This window comes from Passer domesticus, chromosome 1, assembly GCF_036417665.1.
Source record: "Passer domesticus isolate bPasDom1 chromosome 1, bPasDom1.hap1, whole genome shotgun sequence".
Taxonomy (NCBI): Eukaryota; Metazoa; Chordata; class Aves; order Passeriformes; family Passeridae; genus Passer; species Passer domesticus.
Window position 1 is genome coordinate 22,050,882 of NC_087474.1, and position 16,501 is coordinate 22,067,382.

At 46.4% G+C, this 16,501-nt stretch overlaps 1 protein-coding gene across 1 annotated transcript; it reads left to right on the forward strand.

Annotated features, from left to right (window-relative positions):
• Positions 1–1,030: 1,030 nt before the first annotated feature.
• On the forward strand, positions 1,031–5,262 carry FZD1 (frizzled class receptor 1). The gene has a single exon (XM_064409694.1). It carries the CDS (start codon positions 1,732–1,734, stop codon positions 3,487–3,489), a length of 1,758 nt encoding a protein of 585 aa, XP_064265764.1. The 5' UTR covers positions 1,031–1,731; the 3' UTR covers positions 3,490–5,262.
• The last annotated feature ends 11,239 nt before the right edge of the window (positions 5,263–16,501 follow it).

Genomic DNA, 16,501 nt, shown 5'->3' on the forward strand with positions numbered 1-16,501 from the left:
ATGTACAATTTCTAAACATGATCCCAATCCTGCAGTCGTTACACAGCACAGATTTTGCTATTAATTAGTTTGAATGTGGGACAGTACTGCTGGGAGAAAGAAAGTGGCCTAAATAGCATGGTCCAAATTTTATCTGTAGCTATCCAAGAAATACGGATGTCTTTTATTAACCCTTGCCACCTCCGACAGCTAGAAATAAATGCTGGAGCTGTCTTCCTACTAATGGATTTTTGGAGTTCAATTAACATGCAAGGCGGAAAGGGTGGGAGCATGCTGCAGAGAAGGAAGACAGCTGGCGGGAGAAGTTCCATGCCTGGTTCAGCTCCGAATGGTAGAGTGAACCTTCAGACAATTATGAGAACATTTGCACACACGACGGAGAGCCTTAATTACTGAATGTCTGGAGAACAGGGCAGGGTTCTTCTCTCCAGGAGCACACTTTATTATTCTTATTCAGTTCCAATGAGTACAGTAAATCCCTTATTCAGCCTCCATCGTTTTTCTGGACTAGGCATTTCGGGAGAGCCAACAGGACCTCTATTCTCTTTGTGCAATGGGGCTTCAGGCATGCAAAAATGGCCACTGCTGGCGGTCACTGTATAGCAAGAATTTTCCAAAAAACCTGACAGGAGGTATTGCAAGTCACACAGCATTCGACTTGAGTCACACTGGAATAGTTGCCCACTACGCAGAGGGAGGAAGGGAAATGGGAAATCCCTATTGGGATTATCTTCCAGTGTCGGTCTGCTGCTGTGGACACGCTGGGAGGAAGGCGCCGATAACACACCGGCAATAGCTCGGTAGCGAGTTACTTAGTGTCTCTGGGGAGAGGCGAGTTTTAGCCACTCCAGTTTCACCGGGTGTGCGACGTGCGACATCGCGGTCTGTGCCTACACGCAGCTGCGGCTCCTGCCCGCACCTCAAGTGACCGCAGTGTGTCTCCCACATTTCTACCTGCAGAGACACCCCCACTGCGCACTGCTCCCCGCAGCAGAGTGCCGGCGGTGCCGCGGACCCCTCCTCCAATGCTGCCCTTTGCCATGTGCCAAACATCGATTCCCCCGTCCGGGATTAGCCCGGCTGCTTGCACGGCGGGGGACACCGAGGGTGGCGGGCTCCGGCCCAGTCCGGGCGCGCCGTTCAACAGCTTCAACAATCGTCATCACCGGGGAATCCAAAAACAGCCCCGGGACAGCCGGGGTCGGCGCGCCGCCGACCGACAGGGCACAGCCCGCTCCCCCCGATCATCCCCCCGGCGCGGGCCCCTTCCCCAGCGCCGCCCCCGCCGCCTTTGTGCGCGGCGCGGGGCAGCCCCGCGCCCGCCTGCGCCCGCCCCCGGGTGAGGCGTTGGGAGACGGTCCCTTACGCAGGAAAGTTCGGCGTCGGTTTCAAGGCTCCTCCCTCCGGTGAAGCAGACTGCGGGGCGCCTGGAAACCGGTCGGAGGGAGCGCGGCGCGGCGAGGCGAGGGGCGCGGGCTCGAGGGGCCGGCACAAATGGTCAGGCGGCGGCGGCGGAGGCGGCGGCGGCGGCGGTAGTCGGAGGCGCGGAGGACGCTGCCGCCGGTGCGGGCAGAGCTGCGCGCTGCGCTCCGCGGCCGCGTGAGCGGCGGCCGGGGCTGCCCCGTCCTTGCCCGCCGCTCCCTTCATGAGTCGCAAGTTCGGGTCGGGAGGAGCAGCGGCGGCGGCGGCGGGGCGGCGGGAGCCCGGCAGGGCAGGCGGCACCGACTGAGCATGGCCGAGTGGCGCGGGCCGGCGGTGAGCGGCGGCGGGGAAGTTGGCAGCGGCCGGTGCCCGCGGCTGCCGCTGCTGCTGGCGCTGCTGTGGGCGGCGGCGCTCCCGGCCGGGGGGCAGCTGCCGGCGTCGCAGTACAACGGCGAGCGGGGCATCTCCATCCCCGACCACGGCTACTGCCAGCCCATCTCCATCCCTCTCTGCACTGACATCGCCTACAACCAGACCATCATGCCCAACCTGCTGGGCCACACCAACCAGGAGGACGCGGGGCTGGAGGTGCACCAGTTCTACCCGCTGGTGAAGGTGCAGTGCTCGGCCGAGCTCAAGTTCTTCCTGTGCTCCATGTACGCGCCGGTGTGCACCGTGCTGGAGCAGGCCCTGCCTCCCTGCCGCTCCCTCTGCGAGCGGGCCCGCCAGGGCTGCGAGGCCCTCATGAACAAGTTCGGCTTCCAGTGGCCCGACACGCTGCGCTGCGAAAAGTTCCCGGTGCACGGGGCTGGCGAGCTGTGCGTGGGGCAGAACGCCTCCGAGCGCGGCACCCCCACGCCCGCGCTGCGCCCCGAGAGCTGGACCAGCAACCCGCACCGCGGGGGCGCCGGCGGCGGCCCCGGGGGCCCGGGGCCCGGCGAGCCCCGCGGGCGCTTCACCTGCCCGCGGGCGCTGAAGGTGCCCTCGTACCTGAACTACCGCTTCCTGGGAGAGAAGGACTGCGGGGCGCCCTGCGAGCCCGGCCGCCTCTACGGGCTCATGTACTTCGGGCCCGAGGAGCTGCGCTTCTCCCGCACCTGGATCGGCATCTGGTCCGTGCTCTGCTGTGCCTCTACCCTCTTCACCGTCCTCACCTACTTGGTGGACATGAAGCGATTCAGCTACCCCGAGCGGCCCATCATCTTCCTCTCGGGCTGCTACACGGCGGTGGCCGTGGCCTACATCGCCGGCTTCCTCCTGGAGGAGAGGGTGGTCTGCAACGAGCGCTTCGCCGAGGACGGTTCCCGCACCGTGGCGCAGGGCACGAAGCGGGAGGGCTGCACCATCCTCTTCATGATGCTCTACTTCTTTGGCATGGCCAGCTCCATCTGGTGGGTCATCCTCTCCCTTACCTGGTTCCTTGCTGCTGGCATGAAGTGGGGCCATGAGGCCATTGAGGCCAACTCCCAGTACTTTCATCTGGCCGCCTGGGCCGTGCCGGCCATCAAGACCATCACCATCCTTGCCCTGGGACAAGTGGATGGCGACGTCCTCAGCGGCGTCTGCTTTGTGGGCATCAACAACGTGGATGCCCTGAGGGGCTTTGTGCTGGCCCCCTTGTTCGTCTACCTGTTCATCGGCACCTCTTTCCTGCTGGCTGGCTTTGTGTCCCTCTTCAGGATCCGGACCATCATGAAGCATGACGGCACCAAGACAGAAAAGCTGGAGAAGCTCATGGTTAGGATAGGCATCTTCAGCGTCCTCTACACAGTGCCGGCCACCATCGTCATTGCCTGCTATTTTTACGAGCAAGCTTTTAGGGAACAGTGGGAGAGGAGCTGGGTCACGCAGAGCTGTAAGAGTTATGCCATTCCCTGCCCCAACAACCACAGCGGCCACCACCCGCCCATGAGCCCCGACTTCACTGTCTTCATGATCAAGTATCTCATGACCTTAATCGTGGGCATCACCTCGGGCTTCTGGATCTGGTCTGGGAAAACTCTGAACTCCTGGAGGAAGTTTTACACCAGGCTCACCAACAGCAAGCAGGGCGAGACCACGGTCTGAGACCCCTGCTTGCCAGGCTAGGGAGATGCGGGCAGGCGGAGGACTGAGGCTCTGCCTCGGGAAGCAGCTCCTTATCCAGGCCTGGGCAAACTTTTGGGACTGCGAGTGGCTTCTGCAGGCGGCGGGGAGCGGAGGACGAGCTAGGGGGACCCCAGTGCCTGGGGTCTCCAGGCTTTGCCCTCCCCGTCCTGCTCGGGCTGTCTCCTGTAGGAGCTGAACGCACTGTCAGGTTGGGGGAGAGGGATGTAAATAACCTCTGTAAGATTTTGTAAGTATATTTGTATTTAAATTACAAAAACTCACTTTTTTTTTAATTATTTAGGACACTTCTAACCCGTTTGCGGATTTTACTTCCTCGCTTATCTCCCCCCCTGATTTTTTTTTTTTCTTAATTTAAAGGAAAAAAAGGCTTTGGATTTTTATTCGTAGGGCAGGATGGGAAAAGCTGCCGGTAAGAGAATCGAAAACAAACCCCCTTCCCCCCCACCAGGTTTTGTAATGGCTTTGCTTGGAATTTCAGCTGCTTGAGCAGGAGGGCGCGGAGCGGGGCCGGTAGCGTGGAGGTGGGGATGGGGAGGAGCGCCGCTTCCCGCCCCGGTCCCGGTCCCGGTCCCGGTCCCGTCTGGGGAGCTCCGACCCCGCCCGGTCCCGTACGGGGAGGACGGAGGAGTGTCCGAGCATGGCGCTGCGCCGAGCCCCGGCCCCGCTGGCCCCCGCCGGCCTTTCTGGGGCACAGACAGCAGCCGAGCTCGGGGCGGCCGCTCTGAGCGGGAGAGCCCCGGCGGTGCCCGGGTGCCGGGGCTGGCCGTGCCGCGCACGGCCCGGTTCGGTGTTCGACTCGGGGTTCACACCGCCTGCACCTGTAGCACCTCCGATGGCTCAGGAGGTGGATGGCGGCAGAGATACAGCGAGATGCCCTTCTGCTGGGGTTTTTCTCTAAGCCCACTCTCCAGTCCGGGGCGCCCCGCGGGCGCTCCTGCCGCCGCCTGCCCCGGTGCCTCCCCGCCGGGCTGCTGCCGGCTGGGGTCAGCAGGATCAGGAAATACGGGCTCGGTGAAAAGAGCTTCATCGGAATAAAACGCCGCATTCAGTTTGGGGCTTTTGTTTGTTTCCTCCCTGCCCCCTAGTTATATTCATACACGGCTCTTCATATGGGAAACGTTGGAGCCATTGCCATTCCTCTGAATTTTAATTCATTGAGATTTAAATCATTGCACGTTATGAGGGTGTGATGAGTTTTGCCAGTAGTAAAAACAATGGAAAGGAAAACAGTAAAGCAGAATGCTTAAGCATTCTGGTGAGATGTGAGACCTGAAAGAGCCTCTGCTGTCTTTTTTCGCCTCTTTTTTCGGTACAGAAATAACATTGCATACTGCAAGGATAAGATACCTGTGTGCAGTATATCAGCTACCTTGTATGCTCCTGGGTGTGTGGGATTGTGCTTCTAATACGTTTAAAAAGTTAAAGACGAAATTGTAACTTTCAACAGATGCATTTGAATATGTAGACCTCTGTATGAAAAACAGCAGAATGCTTCTCTCCTGATTGTATTGTTTTAAACTTTTTTTAATATTACAAATGCCTGTATTTAGGTTCATAAACATTATCTATGGCTACCATACCCTGAAATGCAAAATTATTTTAATTTGGTATGCATTTATTTCTGTTCATTATCACGAGATCATCTATATTTATAGAGGAATAGAAATTTATATATATTAAATACCATATTTTTAATTTCTCTGAAATAAATTGAGGTTTTGTACAAAAGTAGTTTGTCCCTTTACGTGTTCCTCTAACTCATACTGTGTGAAAGCAGTGTATGTACTGCAAGATGTGTGGGATTCCTTTTTTCTTATGTTGAGTTCACAGTAACAAGCTGGAATTCAGTGTAGGAATTCATTGTGCATTTTGGTTTTTATCTCTGGGCCAGTCTAGATTAATCCTTCAAAAGAAGTAATGTAAACTGTTCAAGATCTCTGACAGGGTATGGTCAGTGGTGTGAAATCCAAGAAGAGATCTGCTACATGGCAGGAGATGAAAGAAGCTCACCAGTTCTTTTTTGGTGGGTTTGGTGGGGATTTGTGGGTTTGTTTTCTTTTTTTTTCTTTTTTTTTTTTAGTTTTGGTTTTTGTTTTGTTGTTTGTAGTTTTTTAAAATTTTTTTTGGTTAAAAAAAGGGTTCTCACAACTTAGCCTTTCTTCTCATTTTCGTTTTTATTAAAATTTAAAAAAACCCTCAGTACTTAAAATGACGCTCAAATTATGTTGCAATATTGTCAGAATGTTTTAGTGAGTAAAATAGTTTTGTTTCCTGAATTTTGACTGTTTGGTTAATCCAGAGTTAAATGTTTATGGAAGCATTTCAGCTTGATGGAAAGTACACACATTGTTTAACCTTTCAACACAATACATTTTCTTTTCTTTTTTTTTTCTGTAATTCATTGTTTGAAGTGCCATTTGGTACGTGTGGGTTTATTAGGAAAGGCTGGTTAATTATCAAACTCGATTTTTGATTTTTAGTGTTATAACTAGTAAAGCCTTTCTTTCTGTAGATCTGGAGGCAGATACAAACCATTTTTGGCTTGTTTACTTTATTCAAATCGTGATGCATAAACAGCCATAGAGAAGTAAGGGAAGCTTAACAGAATTTCTGTAAGGTGAAACAAGGGGGCAGGGTTTTCTCATTATTTTAAAATTTGTTCTACACAAATATAGTTCCTGCTTTCTCAGATATTTGGGCATTTTTCTCAATTTTTTTTTCCTCCTCAAGTTTTTTTTTTTTTTTCCCCTCCTTTTTGGGGGGTATTTTAACATTTATAATTGTGCTGGTCAGCAGTCTGCTAATGACCTGGAGTACAAGCCACTCACTTTCGTTGCAATGGAATTCTTTTTGGTGAGTGTACAATTACATTTCAGCCCTTTTGGCTAATCTGTTTTCTTGCAACAATATATGTGATCTGTTTGTGGGTGGGAGAACACATTTATTTGTAATAGAGATGTTGAATTTATGGTGAAGATGGGAAGACCAATTTTTAAAAATACTCAGAAATGAATAATGGATTTTTTTTCTGCAAGAAGTAAAATGTCAGTATTTACAGATCATTATTTGCAGCAAATAGGGATGCCCTTCAGTTCTCTGGATTTTTTTTTTTTCATAACTAAAGCTCCATTTTCAATCTTAGTTATTTTAATAAATATACTAGAGAGTGCAGTATGTTCAAAAATCTGTTGAAAGAGCACCCCCTGCTTTTTTGTTTGCTATGTGGTTTGCTATAAAAATTTTGTTGCAATTTCGGTTACCCTTCACAGGGCAGTAATTTGCAAAGGTCACAGTCATCACTGAATGCTGTGGTGCTGTGGTGCTTTCTGTGTGGCTCATCCACCTTTTTATATTTGATTTCTCAACACATAATGGTATTTCAGATGCTTTATTAATAAGATACAAAGATGTCTTTTGCATGGGGCATCAGTAATGGTTTACTGTTAAAAGGAAATTTGTCCATTGCTCCAGGGGGTTTAGATGGAGCAACAACATAGACTGGGTGATTGATGTGCCATGGTTACCAGAGAAAGTATCAATATACAGTAAGTAGAAAGTATCAGTATACAAAGAAGCAGTTTTTCCATGCTTCTCTTTTTTCTGACAAGGTTAATATAAAAACAAATCTGATATAACAAAGTTTTTTGGACTGAAGTTCTTGTTTAGGCATTCCATACTCAGCAGTTTTGCTTTCTCTCATGGGATATATTTATACCCTGAAATGAAGGGACACTCAAAATCTCCATTCCCCTGAAGAGGGCTGTAGCCTGAAGAGCAGGGGATGTTGATTTACTGTTCATCCTTCCATAACAGTAATGCTCTTTAATGTAGTGGCAAATTTATGGTATTGGAATGAAATTATATGCTGTTTCCATAACAAATCCTATTGGGAAGGAGGAGGATTTCTGGTTTGCTCATATAGTAATGCCCAAAACCTCTGGTATATGCACATGTTTGTGTGTGTTTGTGTTGTGTTTGGTTTTGTTTTTTCTTCAATAGAGGGGCAAGACAAGAAAAAGCTGGTGGGGCTCAAATCTGCCCTCTGGATGATGCCCACCCTTCTGTAGCCATCCCTTTGCACTTAAAAAAAATAATTGTTAGTCAAAGGGATGATAACTAGGTATGAAAAGAGACTGCTGTTTATTTACATGATGAGTATTTTTCAAAATAGGCTATGGGCTAGTATCTCATCAGTCTTTTGCCAATCCCAGTGGTGAGAGACAACTTCCAGACTGACATTGTAGTTCTTTTTAAAAGGTGTGCACCCTGAAGCTGACCAGAGAAAGTAATCCTGAGTTTGGCATGACACACTTTGAAATTATTGAGAGTACTCTTGCATGAAGTTAGCATTTGTGTGACATGATCTTCCACCCCAGTGCTGCATGGCCTCAGAAGGAGCTTCAGCTAGCAAAACTCAAGACAGATGAAGAGGTGCTTAGTCAAGCATTTAAATGCTTACCTATAAAAATAAGAAAACTGAGGCACAGCTCTGTTTTTGTCATGAATTTACCCTCTAGTACTCAGGCACTGGAATTGCATTTAATTTGGTAGATGTTTCCAATGTCAGCACTGGCAATACTGTGCAAAATCTGAATATGAGCCTCACCCTCCCTTTTAACGCTCCTAGATTTTATTGATTGCTGTTTGCGTTGCTGGACCCAGAGCATCATTGCTCTGCATGTTGTGCAAACATGGGGTCAATGGATCATATGGATTCTGATTTCAAATGTTGATTCAAAAATGCAAGTCAGTAACGTGCTTAGACCCATTAGAAGAGAGGGTTGCTCTTGTGTCCATAGCTGTGAGAGCTTTTTATATTTGTAAATCTCTTGCCTCTGTTGTTCAGTTGAGCTGTAAGGCTTAGGCAATGATTCACACTCATTTGGAGAAAGAGAACTTAGTTTTTCTTGCTTTGGACTGACCCCTTTGCTGTTTCTGTATTTACAGCACAAAAGAGAAATGCTCTTTTCTGAAGCTCCTGATAATTTTTGAAGTAGTAGTACTTTAATAATAGTAGTAATTTAAAAATGGGTTAGCAGGTTTAGGAAGCAAGACTTGTCTTACAGCTGAGGCCTTGGTTTCCACAGTTTTGTTTTTAGAAGTCTACAAGCATTTTAAGATGTGAAATAGCTTCTTAAGGACAAACTAAGCATGCCAGGATTAGGTCCTGGACACATTGCAAGTATTATGAGCCCCATATTTGTTTGTGATGATGGTGTTAAAGCAGACTAGATAAGCCCTATAAGAAAAAAAGGAAAGGCATAATTGCCTTTACATGCCAACTTGAATTAATTCTGCACCTTTTGTCATTTGAGGTCACTAAATGGAGAAGCAAATGTCATTTCTGTCATATGGGAAAGATTTCAGTGAATTAGCAAAATAGGCCTTAGTAAACAATATGTAATTGCAAGTGTAACATCTTCCAGATAAAAGCAATGCCACTTTGATAGTTCAGTTGTAGAAAATGCTTAAAAAAATTAAATACTTTAAAACATGTTGAATTTGTAGGCCATGACAACTGTGTTTCAGATCCCAACTTGTGTTTATTCTAAGCTGCCAGTGTAACCACATCAGAGAGTCTTCCAGGCATGAGGTCTTGCCCTTGTTTGCATTCAAATCAGCAGCATTAAGTTGCTTATCTTGAGGCTGAGTAAATAAACTGAGTTTTCCACTCAGACAACACTTAATGAAGACCCAGACCCACATTCAGTTTACCAACCTCTCATGAAGTGAGGTCCTCACAAGCCTTGCCTTCTCCCTGTATCCTAAGGCTTTGTTGCAGTGTGAAAAGTATTGGGCATGACTGAGCTTCACCAAGGTGAAAACTTCACAATAACCATTAAACTGATATAAACGTGCTGCATTGGGAGGCTGCTGTCAGCCACCATGTAAAGCATTTTTGATGGGTTGTCTTAGAAATAACTTCTTCAGAAGTGCTGAAGTAATAGACTTTTATTTGCAATTAGCTGTCATTTGGATGGTTGCATTATTACTGGTCTGCAGCATTTAATAAGGTGTTATTCTAGGCTACCTTATGTCAAAGTGCAGCACTTTTGGTGGAATTCGTCCTCTTTATGGTATCACCAGCATTCTTTTGGATGAAAGAGAAGGGGTTTTTTGGTTGAGTTCCAGTATATCTTGGCTAATATTAATTACTTTCTGCAACACAAATTTAGAAATATTTATGGGTAGATTAATGGCAAAGACCACAAGAAAAATGAAAGTGTCCTGTAACCCTCAGGAGGGATGTCATGGTGCTGTTTTGTTGCATACTTGTTTGTATAACTTTTACATCCTGTGACTCAGTGCTAGTCTCACTGGCTGTGTTTACCTGTGAGACTGAAAGTATGGTTCAGTGATGCTCTGTGGCTACTCCTCTTGTCTTGTTCAGGTTAAGTACTATTGCTTTGTTACTGGTAACTTTGTTTGAGCTCCACTACCACTACAGAACACTACAGAAGGCAGGACTGCCAGCCACAGGACTGTGCAGTCCCTTTGAGCAGCACGAGGCCATGCCAGCCCCCACCTGGCACCTTGCCCACCTCTGGTTCCATGCCTGTAGCTCCACTGGGCACTGGTCTGTCACTCTCACTCAGAGGTAGAGTTGGCTTTTTCCTGCAAACTCCACGGATATCCTACTGGCAGCAGCACTGCTGAGGCTGTGCTGAATTGGCTCATTTTCCTGGCTGCCCAAGCCATGTGCTGGCATCATCTTTTGTTTTTCCCCCCCACCTACCTAGGGTGGAGACTATCCTGGCTGCTCTTAATCCTTGCATTTGATGGAGGAAGTTATGGGCAGTATGTGCTATTACTACATCCTGCTGTTGTACTGCTCTCTTGCCTGTTACTCTCAGGTAACTCCTCTGGAAGTTTCCTTGCTCCAACCATTGTCAGAATATAATTTGGTCAGGTCCCCATTTATTGTTGAGAGCTGACTGCGGTGTGCATCATTTTCATCATGAAATCATTGCTGTTCAGAGAAGTTACTTACTCTCAAGGTGTTTGGCAGTTTATTCATGACATTTCACTTTTAAATGCAAGCACAAATACTACCCCAAAGGAGCTGATCTTCAGTTAATACTGAGAGTACAGAGTGGGCAGGTAAGAATTTTCCAGTTGTTCAAATTAAAATATTACTGCCCATTGTGGTAAATTCACTCCATGTGAAATTGAGAAGGAAAGGCTGCAACACACCTTTATGATTGCCTTCAGGAAAATGAGTGTTTCATTTATAGCCTACTCATCTAGAACTGCATCTAAAGAGGAAATAATAATAAAAAAGACGACACACCTCAAGGTGGGTTTCTCAGAATATTTCTATGAATGAAAAAAATTGCAGGAAAACCAGCTCATCACAAAGTCAGATTTTGCAATGACTCTTGTTAACTTCTCAGTACTTATTTTTCCTATAATGGTGAAAGCTTTACTTTTATTTTCTGTGAATGGGGAGGGTAATTAGTCTCCTCTTAGCATGAAGCTGTCTCTTAAAAGACTGCAAGTAGTTTATTTATTTACTTCTTAATTAAGAAAATTGCTATTCTAATTCTGAGGGAAGTAAAAGAAAATTTTGCAACCTGCTTAAAGCATTTTGTAGGATTGAGCACTTCACTGTTAACAAAATTAATAGAAGCAAGTGGTGGTCAGTTATAAGAAAATGGATTCTAACAAATTCCAGTAAAGTGTTGCAACTGGGATGACTTAACTTGGTGTCTGAGCGCCACCTCCACATCCTGACGCAAAGATTTGCAGTCCTGGAGTGGTGAAGCATACCAGCTCTCAGCCCACGTGTGACAGCAGATGGGGAGTGCTGTGCTGAGCACTGCTAAGCCTGGAGTCCTCGGTGCTTTGTTGGGGCTGCTCTCCCCAGGTGTGAGGACGTGGAGGAGAGAGATGGAAATCAGGGCCTGGGTACGCAGCTTTCCGTGCAGGCAAGGAAAGGTCAAGAGAGGCAGGAGGAGGAGGAGGGACTGCGAAAGGGGAAGGCACTAGGAGATGGTTGTCTGCACAGGCCAGGTTTGAGATGTTGAACTGGGAACTTGTGGCAGTGCAGGATTTGTGCCTCTCTTGCCAACTGTAGCTGAAGAGCACCATAACTCAGATGTGGGAAGGGAATGGCTTTCCAGAGCATGCAGAAACCATGGGCAGGTCCTCCAGCACATGTCCCAGAGTCATGGAAGGTGGAGGCAGGGAAACAGCTTGTCTGGGTGTTTTGGAATCCCAACAAGACACACTTTCTTAGTTGCATCATGGAAGAGGGACAGGCAGAGTGGGCTGCAAGCGTGGGGCTGAGGCGATGCTGGGATGGGGAGCAGGGCCAGGCGAGGAGCCCAGCCAGAGCCAGCTTTCTCTAGATGGCAACCGCAAGGCTTCCACAGGTTTCCCTGGATCCTGTTTTCCACTCCAAGATTAAAAATCTCCCTGCAGGGGAAAATGGAAAGGAAATTGTGTGGTAGACTTTGCTATGTTCTCAGCTGACTATTTCCATAGAAGTGGGCAGCTGGGCCCAGTGATTTTAAGATATCTTTACAGTAAGAGTAAAATCCCGGCTCTGCTGAAGGCAACGGGCAATTGTGAGCTTTTGGCTTCAACATGCATTAGGAAGTGCATGGAGATCCTGGGAACAGAAAAGGGGAAAGTCAAAAATAAAGATTTTTCATCCAGAAGTTGTTTATAGTTAGTTTCATCAGAATTCAAAATGTTTTCAGTGTTTTTCTGACCCTATTTACTAAGGTTATGTAGGTACTATCCAGGGACAGACACTATCTAAGCATCTGAGTACTTCAGTACCTCAATCCTGTTTTCTAAAAAATAGAGATTAGTTTCTCAAAAATGATCGGTTACTAAATACTTTTTTCGATTTTAGGGTCCTAAAAAAAAAAAAAGGTAATAATCTGTTTGAAATTGGGTTACTTTTATTTCTGTATGTGCTGACAATCTGAATGTCTAGCGGGTTTTTATACTATAATTTGGTTTTCCAATTCTTTGTAAAAGTCACATGTTATATTTTCTCGGAAGTGTTGTTTTCTTGCAGCAGTTCTGGAAATAGCTTTTCCGTCGCAGCCAGTAAGTGGATGTGTACCATTTGTGAAGGCAGCCTGGAGAGCAGGCACAGGCAAACTGCAAAACAACTTAACTTGTGGAATTAACACTTCACGTTGACACCCATTAAAAATATTCAGAGATTGACTCAGCCTGCCCATGTTGCACAAATAACATGCTTGGCTCTGAATGATTCAAGATCTTATCTGCTCTCAGCACAAGTTCACTGCGGAGGGCCTGATCCTGTTCTCATTAACCTACAAAGGAGTTTTGCTGCACACTTCAAAGAGAATTACATGAGCAGCATTTGCAATGAAGCACACATGGTTCCTATATATTTTCCCTTTTCTCTTTCTCTTTAAAAAAAATTATTTTCCAAACTACAACAAAACAAAACAAAAAAAAGTAGGCTAGGAAGCAGTCAAAATAAAGCTGCTATCTGTTAAGCTGTATTGTTTCTTGAGAGCTGTGCTTGTTTGGAGTTCTTAAGTGCAAATTTAGAGTAGAAACTAGAAATAGCTGAGAAGGGTTTGGTTATATTTGTAGCTGAATACCCTCCATTCCCATCATCTCCGTAATGGGAGCCTTGCATGGGCCATGTATTTCTTTGCACCTTGCACAAGTTTTTGCAAAGATATGGAGCAGAACCAGTGTGTGCAGCCGCTGATAATGTATCCATGTAAACAGCATTGCCTGGGGGGCACTGCACACAGCTCCTCTAAGCCCTGGGAAGGGAACCACACTCCTTCTCTGTTTTCCCTCTGCACAGCTTTTGAAAAGGAGGAGACACATATGGAAGAGGGATGGGATAGTGCAACCATTGGGGATTTTGCTTGGTTTTCCGTTTCTTCCATGCTGTCATATTAAATAAGAGGATGAGTTCACCCATATTTTGCCGTTACGGTTTTATTGCTTTGTAGAAAAAAAGCCTTGTGACTCTACAAACATGCTGGATCCTTTGGTGTAGGGAGCAGCAAGCCCGTTGCTCAGCCATTCAACACACTTCAGGTGTTCTGAAAACCCTCTTTGTGGAAGAAGGGCATGGTACTCCAAAGGCCTCACCCACAGTGGTGTACAGCAGTGGTGCAGAAGAACTATCTGTCCTGTGGAGGCCCACACAGACTCTTTGTCTCTACTGTCCCCTTTCCTCCATCTCCAGGTGACAACCACAGCATCTGCCTCAGGTCAGATGCTGATCTCTGCTGCCCATGTTTGCCCATGAAAAAGCCAAACAAGATCATCTGCTGCTGCTACCTGAAACCCAATGGTAATGAGATGGTGATAAACTCAGGTAGTTGCTCCCATTGTTTCCCAAATTCAAATCTTTAGACTTCAGTTTTGTAAAAAAAAAGAGATTGGTTTCTCAAAAATGATGCATTCCTGCTTCCTATTCTCTGAAGCTTGCTTACCTAGTTTCAAAGTTATGAAGTCATGCTCTGTGGGGGTTGCTCTGTGCTGTCCTCAGGGAGCAAACATGAATGAGCTTGCTTCTAGTCTTTGAGGGATTTTTCCCCCCTGCCCTACTGTTGCCCTGTTTGATTCTCAGTCAGCCTTGCCAACTCCTCCCCATGCCAGAAGATGGTTTCCGTACCCCCATGCTGCAAACACCCTCTTCCCTCCTGGCTGTGGGCAGGCATCTCTCCAAGCTGTTTCCTTCTCACGTTGGCAAGTCTTCCGACAGAAGAATTGAGGCAAATGACATGTGGGGACATGAACCTCTGTTCTTTTCTCCACCACAGCTGCCTCAGTTACTGGAAACTTTGCTGTTCTCTAGTGGGTCCCGATGAGCATCACCATCTCAGCCTGTATCGCTCTCCACAATTATTTATTGAAATGCAGTGGGAATCTGTCTGCAGTTCAGGATTATCATAACAAGCAGACTGAAGTTTTGGGTCTGCATGTCTGCTCTAAGGCCAACAGAGTAGGAATAGGACTCAAATTTTCTGTATTTCCCTTGTACATCCTGATAAATAGGTTTTTCTGAGGATGTGTCCACCCTTTTTTCACAAAGAAACTGCTAAGCATCTGAGGTTTCTCATAAGGCAAGATGGGAAGAAATCTGAAATTGTAAAGTTTCTGAGGACAGGTAGGTGACCTGTTTTCCAAGCCTTACTAGGTGACCTCTTTAAGGTTATTGCATTCTGTGCCATCTTCTTTCTGGTGCCAAGAGAACCCAAAAACCTTTCTGAAAGATTGATTGGATGGTTCTGCTCTGAGTTCCTCTGGTGGGATGTCATCAGGGATGTTCGTGGGGAGGCCCAGAGATCCCCCTAACTACTGGTGTGAAGGCTGGGGGCAGCAGCCTGGCTGTCAGACACCACAGTGTGCAGTAGTTAGTTGGGACGGCTGCAGGGGTTAGCAGAAATGAGCCCTGACTGGCTGCCTCTCTGCCCTCCAGACTGAAAAGGATGTAAGGAAGGACAGCACACAAACGTGACAATAGCCAGTTTAAAAAGCCTTGATGTTCTTCTGTGGTGTTCCTAATGGAAAAGAATGATTTTAGATAATCACAAAAACATGTCCTGTGGCAAAAAGCAATCCCTACTACCTCTGAGTCTGTTTAGAAGATGAGATGCCCTTGGAAAATGCTTCAATAGCCACTGAAATGCCCAATGCATGTTAACGATCTAACCAATAAGTTATAGGTTCCTTTTTTTTTTTTTTTTTAATTCATTGAAGAACATTGACAAAACTGCAAACATATGTTTCTGCTGCTAAAGCTTAGTCTTATCACAGTTTGAAAATGTGGAAAATCAATTACATGCTTTGAATTGCTCCCTTTATTGCTATAAAAGAATTTCTTCATTCTTTCAGGATAGTGTACACTTGGTAACATCTACTGCTAACAGGCTGTTAGGACTTTCTGCTAAATTAATACACTACAAGTAAACTAAACAGAAGGCCAGTGGAATGCTAAACATCCACTTTCTCCTCTGTTGTGGCTGTGCTGCAGCTTGGGAACCCTCAGCCTTGTTGCTACAACATCTGGACAACATTTGGGGCTGTCTCTCAAGTGCACGGGTGTGCACCTCCGGTGAATTTTAACTTTCAACATCTCTCTGCCTCTAATCTATATTTAATGTTTCATGACTAGTAGTCAAAGAAACTTCAGCTAAATATCAGGTTGGAATGAAAATGATCCTTGGGAAAACACTAATTTTCAGCATTCACCAGCAAAGTATCTGTGACAGAGACATTCCCTGGAGATTTGTAGCCCATTCTCTCACAGTAATAATAATTAAGACTCGTGATTACTGTGCCCACATAATCAAAGATCGCTCCATAAAATGTACTCCCTAAAGGGACGAATTCCCTGCTCCTAACTCGATGTCAGTCAGAGGGATCAGCACCCCCAGGGATCTGGAGTCTTTGCTTGCCCTTTTCATTACCGTGTTGTTAGCATTGTGTTACTTCATATTCTTCTCAATGCAAATGAGTAGGTAATCATGTGTAAATCGTGCCCTCCAGAAGGCACATGTAGTGAGGTTTTTTTCCCCCAAATCTACCACAGGGATTTCTCACATGGAACATAATTACATCTCTGCCATATGGGCTCATTTATATTCTATTACAGGTTAAGCTAATACGACTCAGAAATATGCTAAGAATACCTCAAAGTATTTTGAGCATTGTCAAAACACTTGTCATTTCTTTCTTGCCTGTTTGATTGTGAATGACTTTATATTTATTTAGAGATCCACCATGCCAAGTAATTTCAGAAAAACAATATCAGACCAGTCTGTGTTGCCCAGTGTCCAAAAAATACTTTAAATTCTCTCTCATTAAATCCTTCTTCAGTAAGGGCAAATAGGTGGGTGAATAATGAGACAGAAAAGCCTCTAAGACATATTTACCTGCAGCAACACCTCAGTGGGTTTTCAATTTCCCAGGAGGAAAGGAATGTCCATTTCAGTCACGTAGTTTTATCATC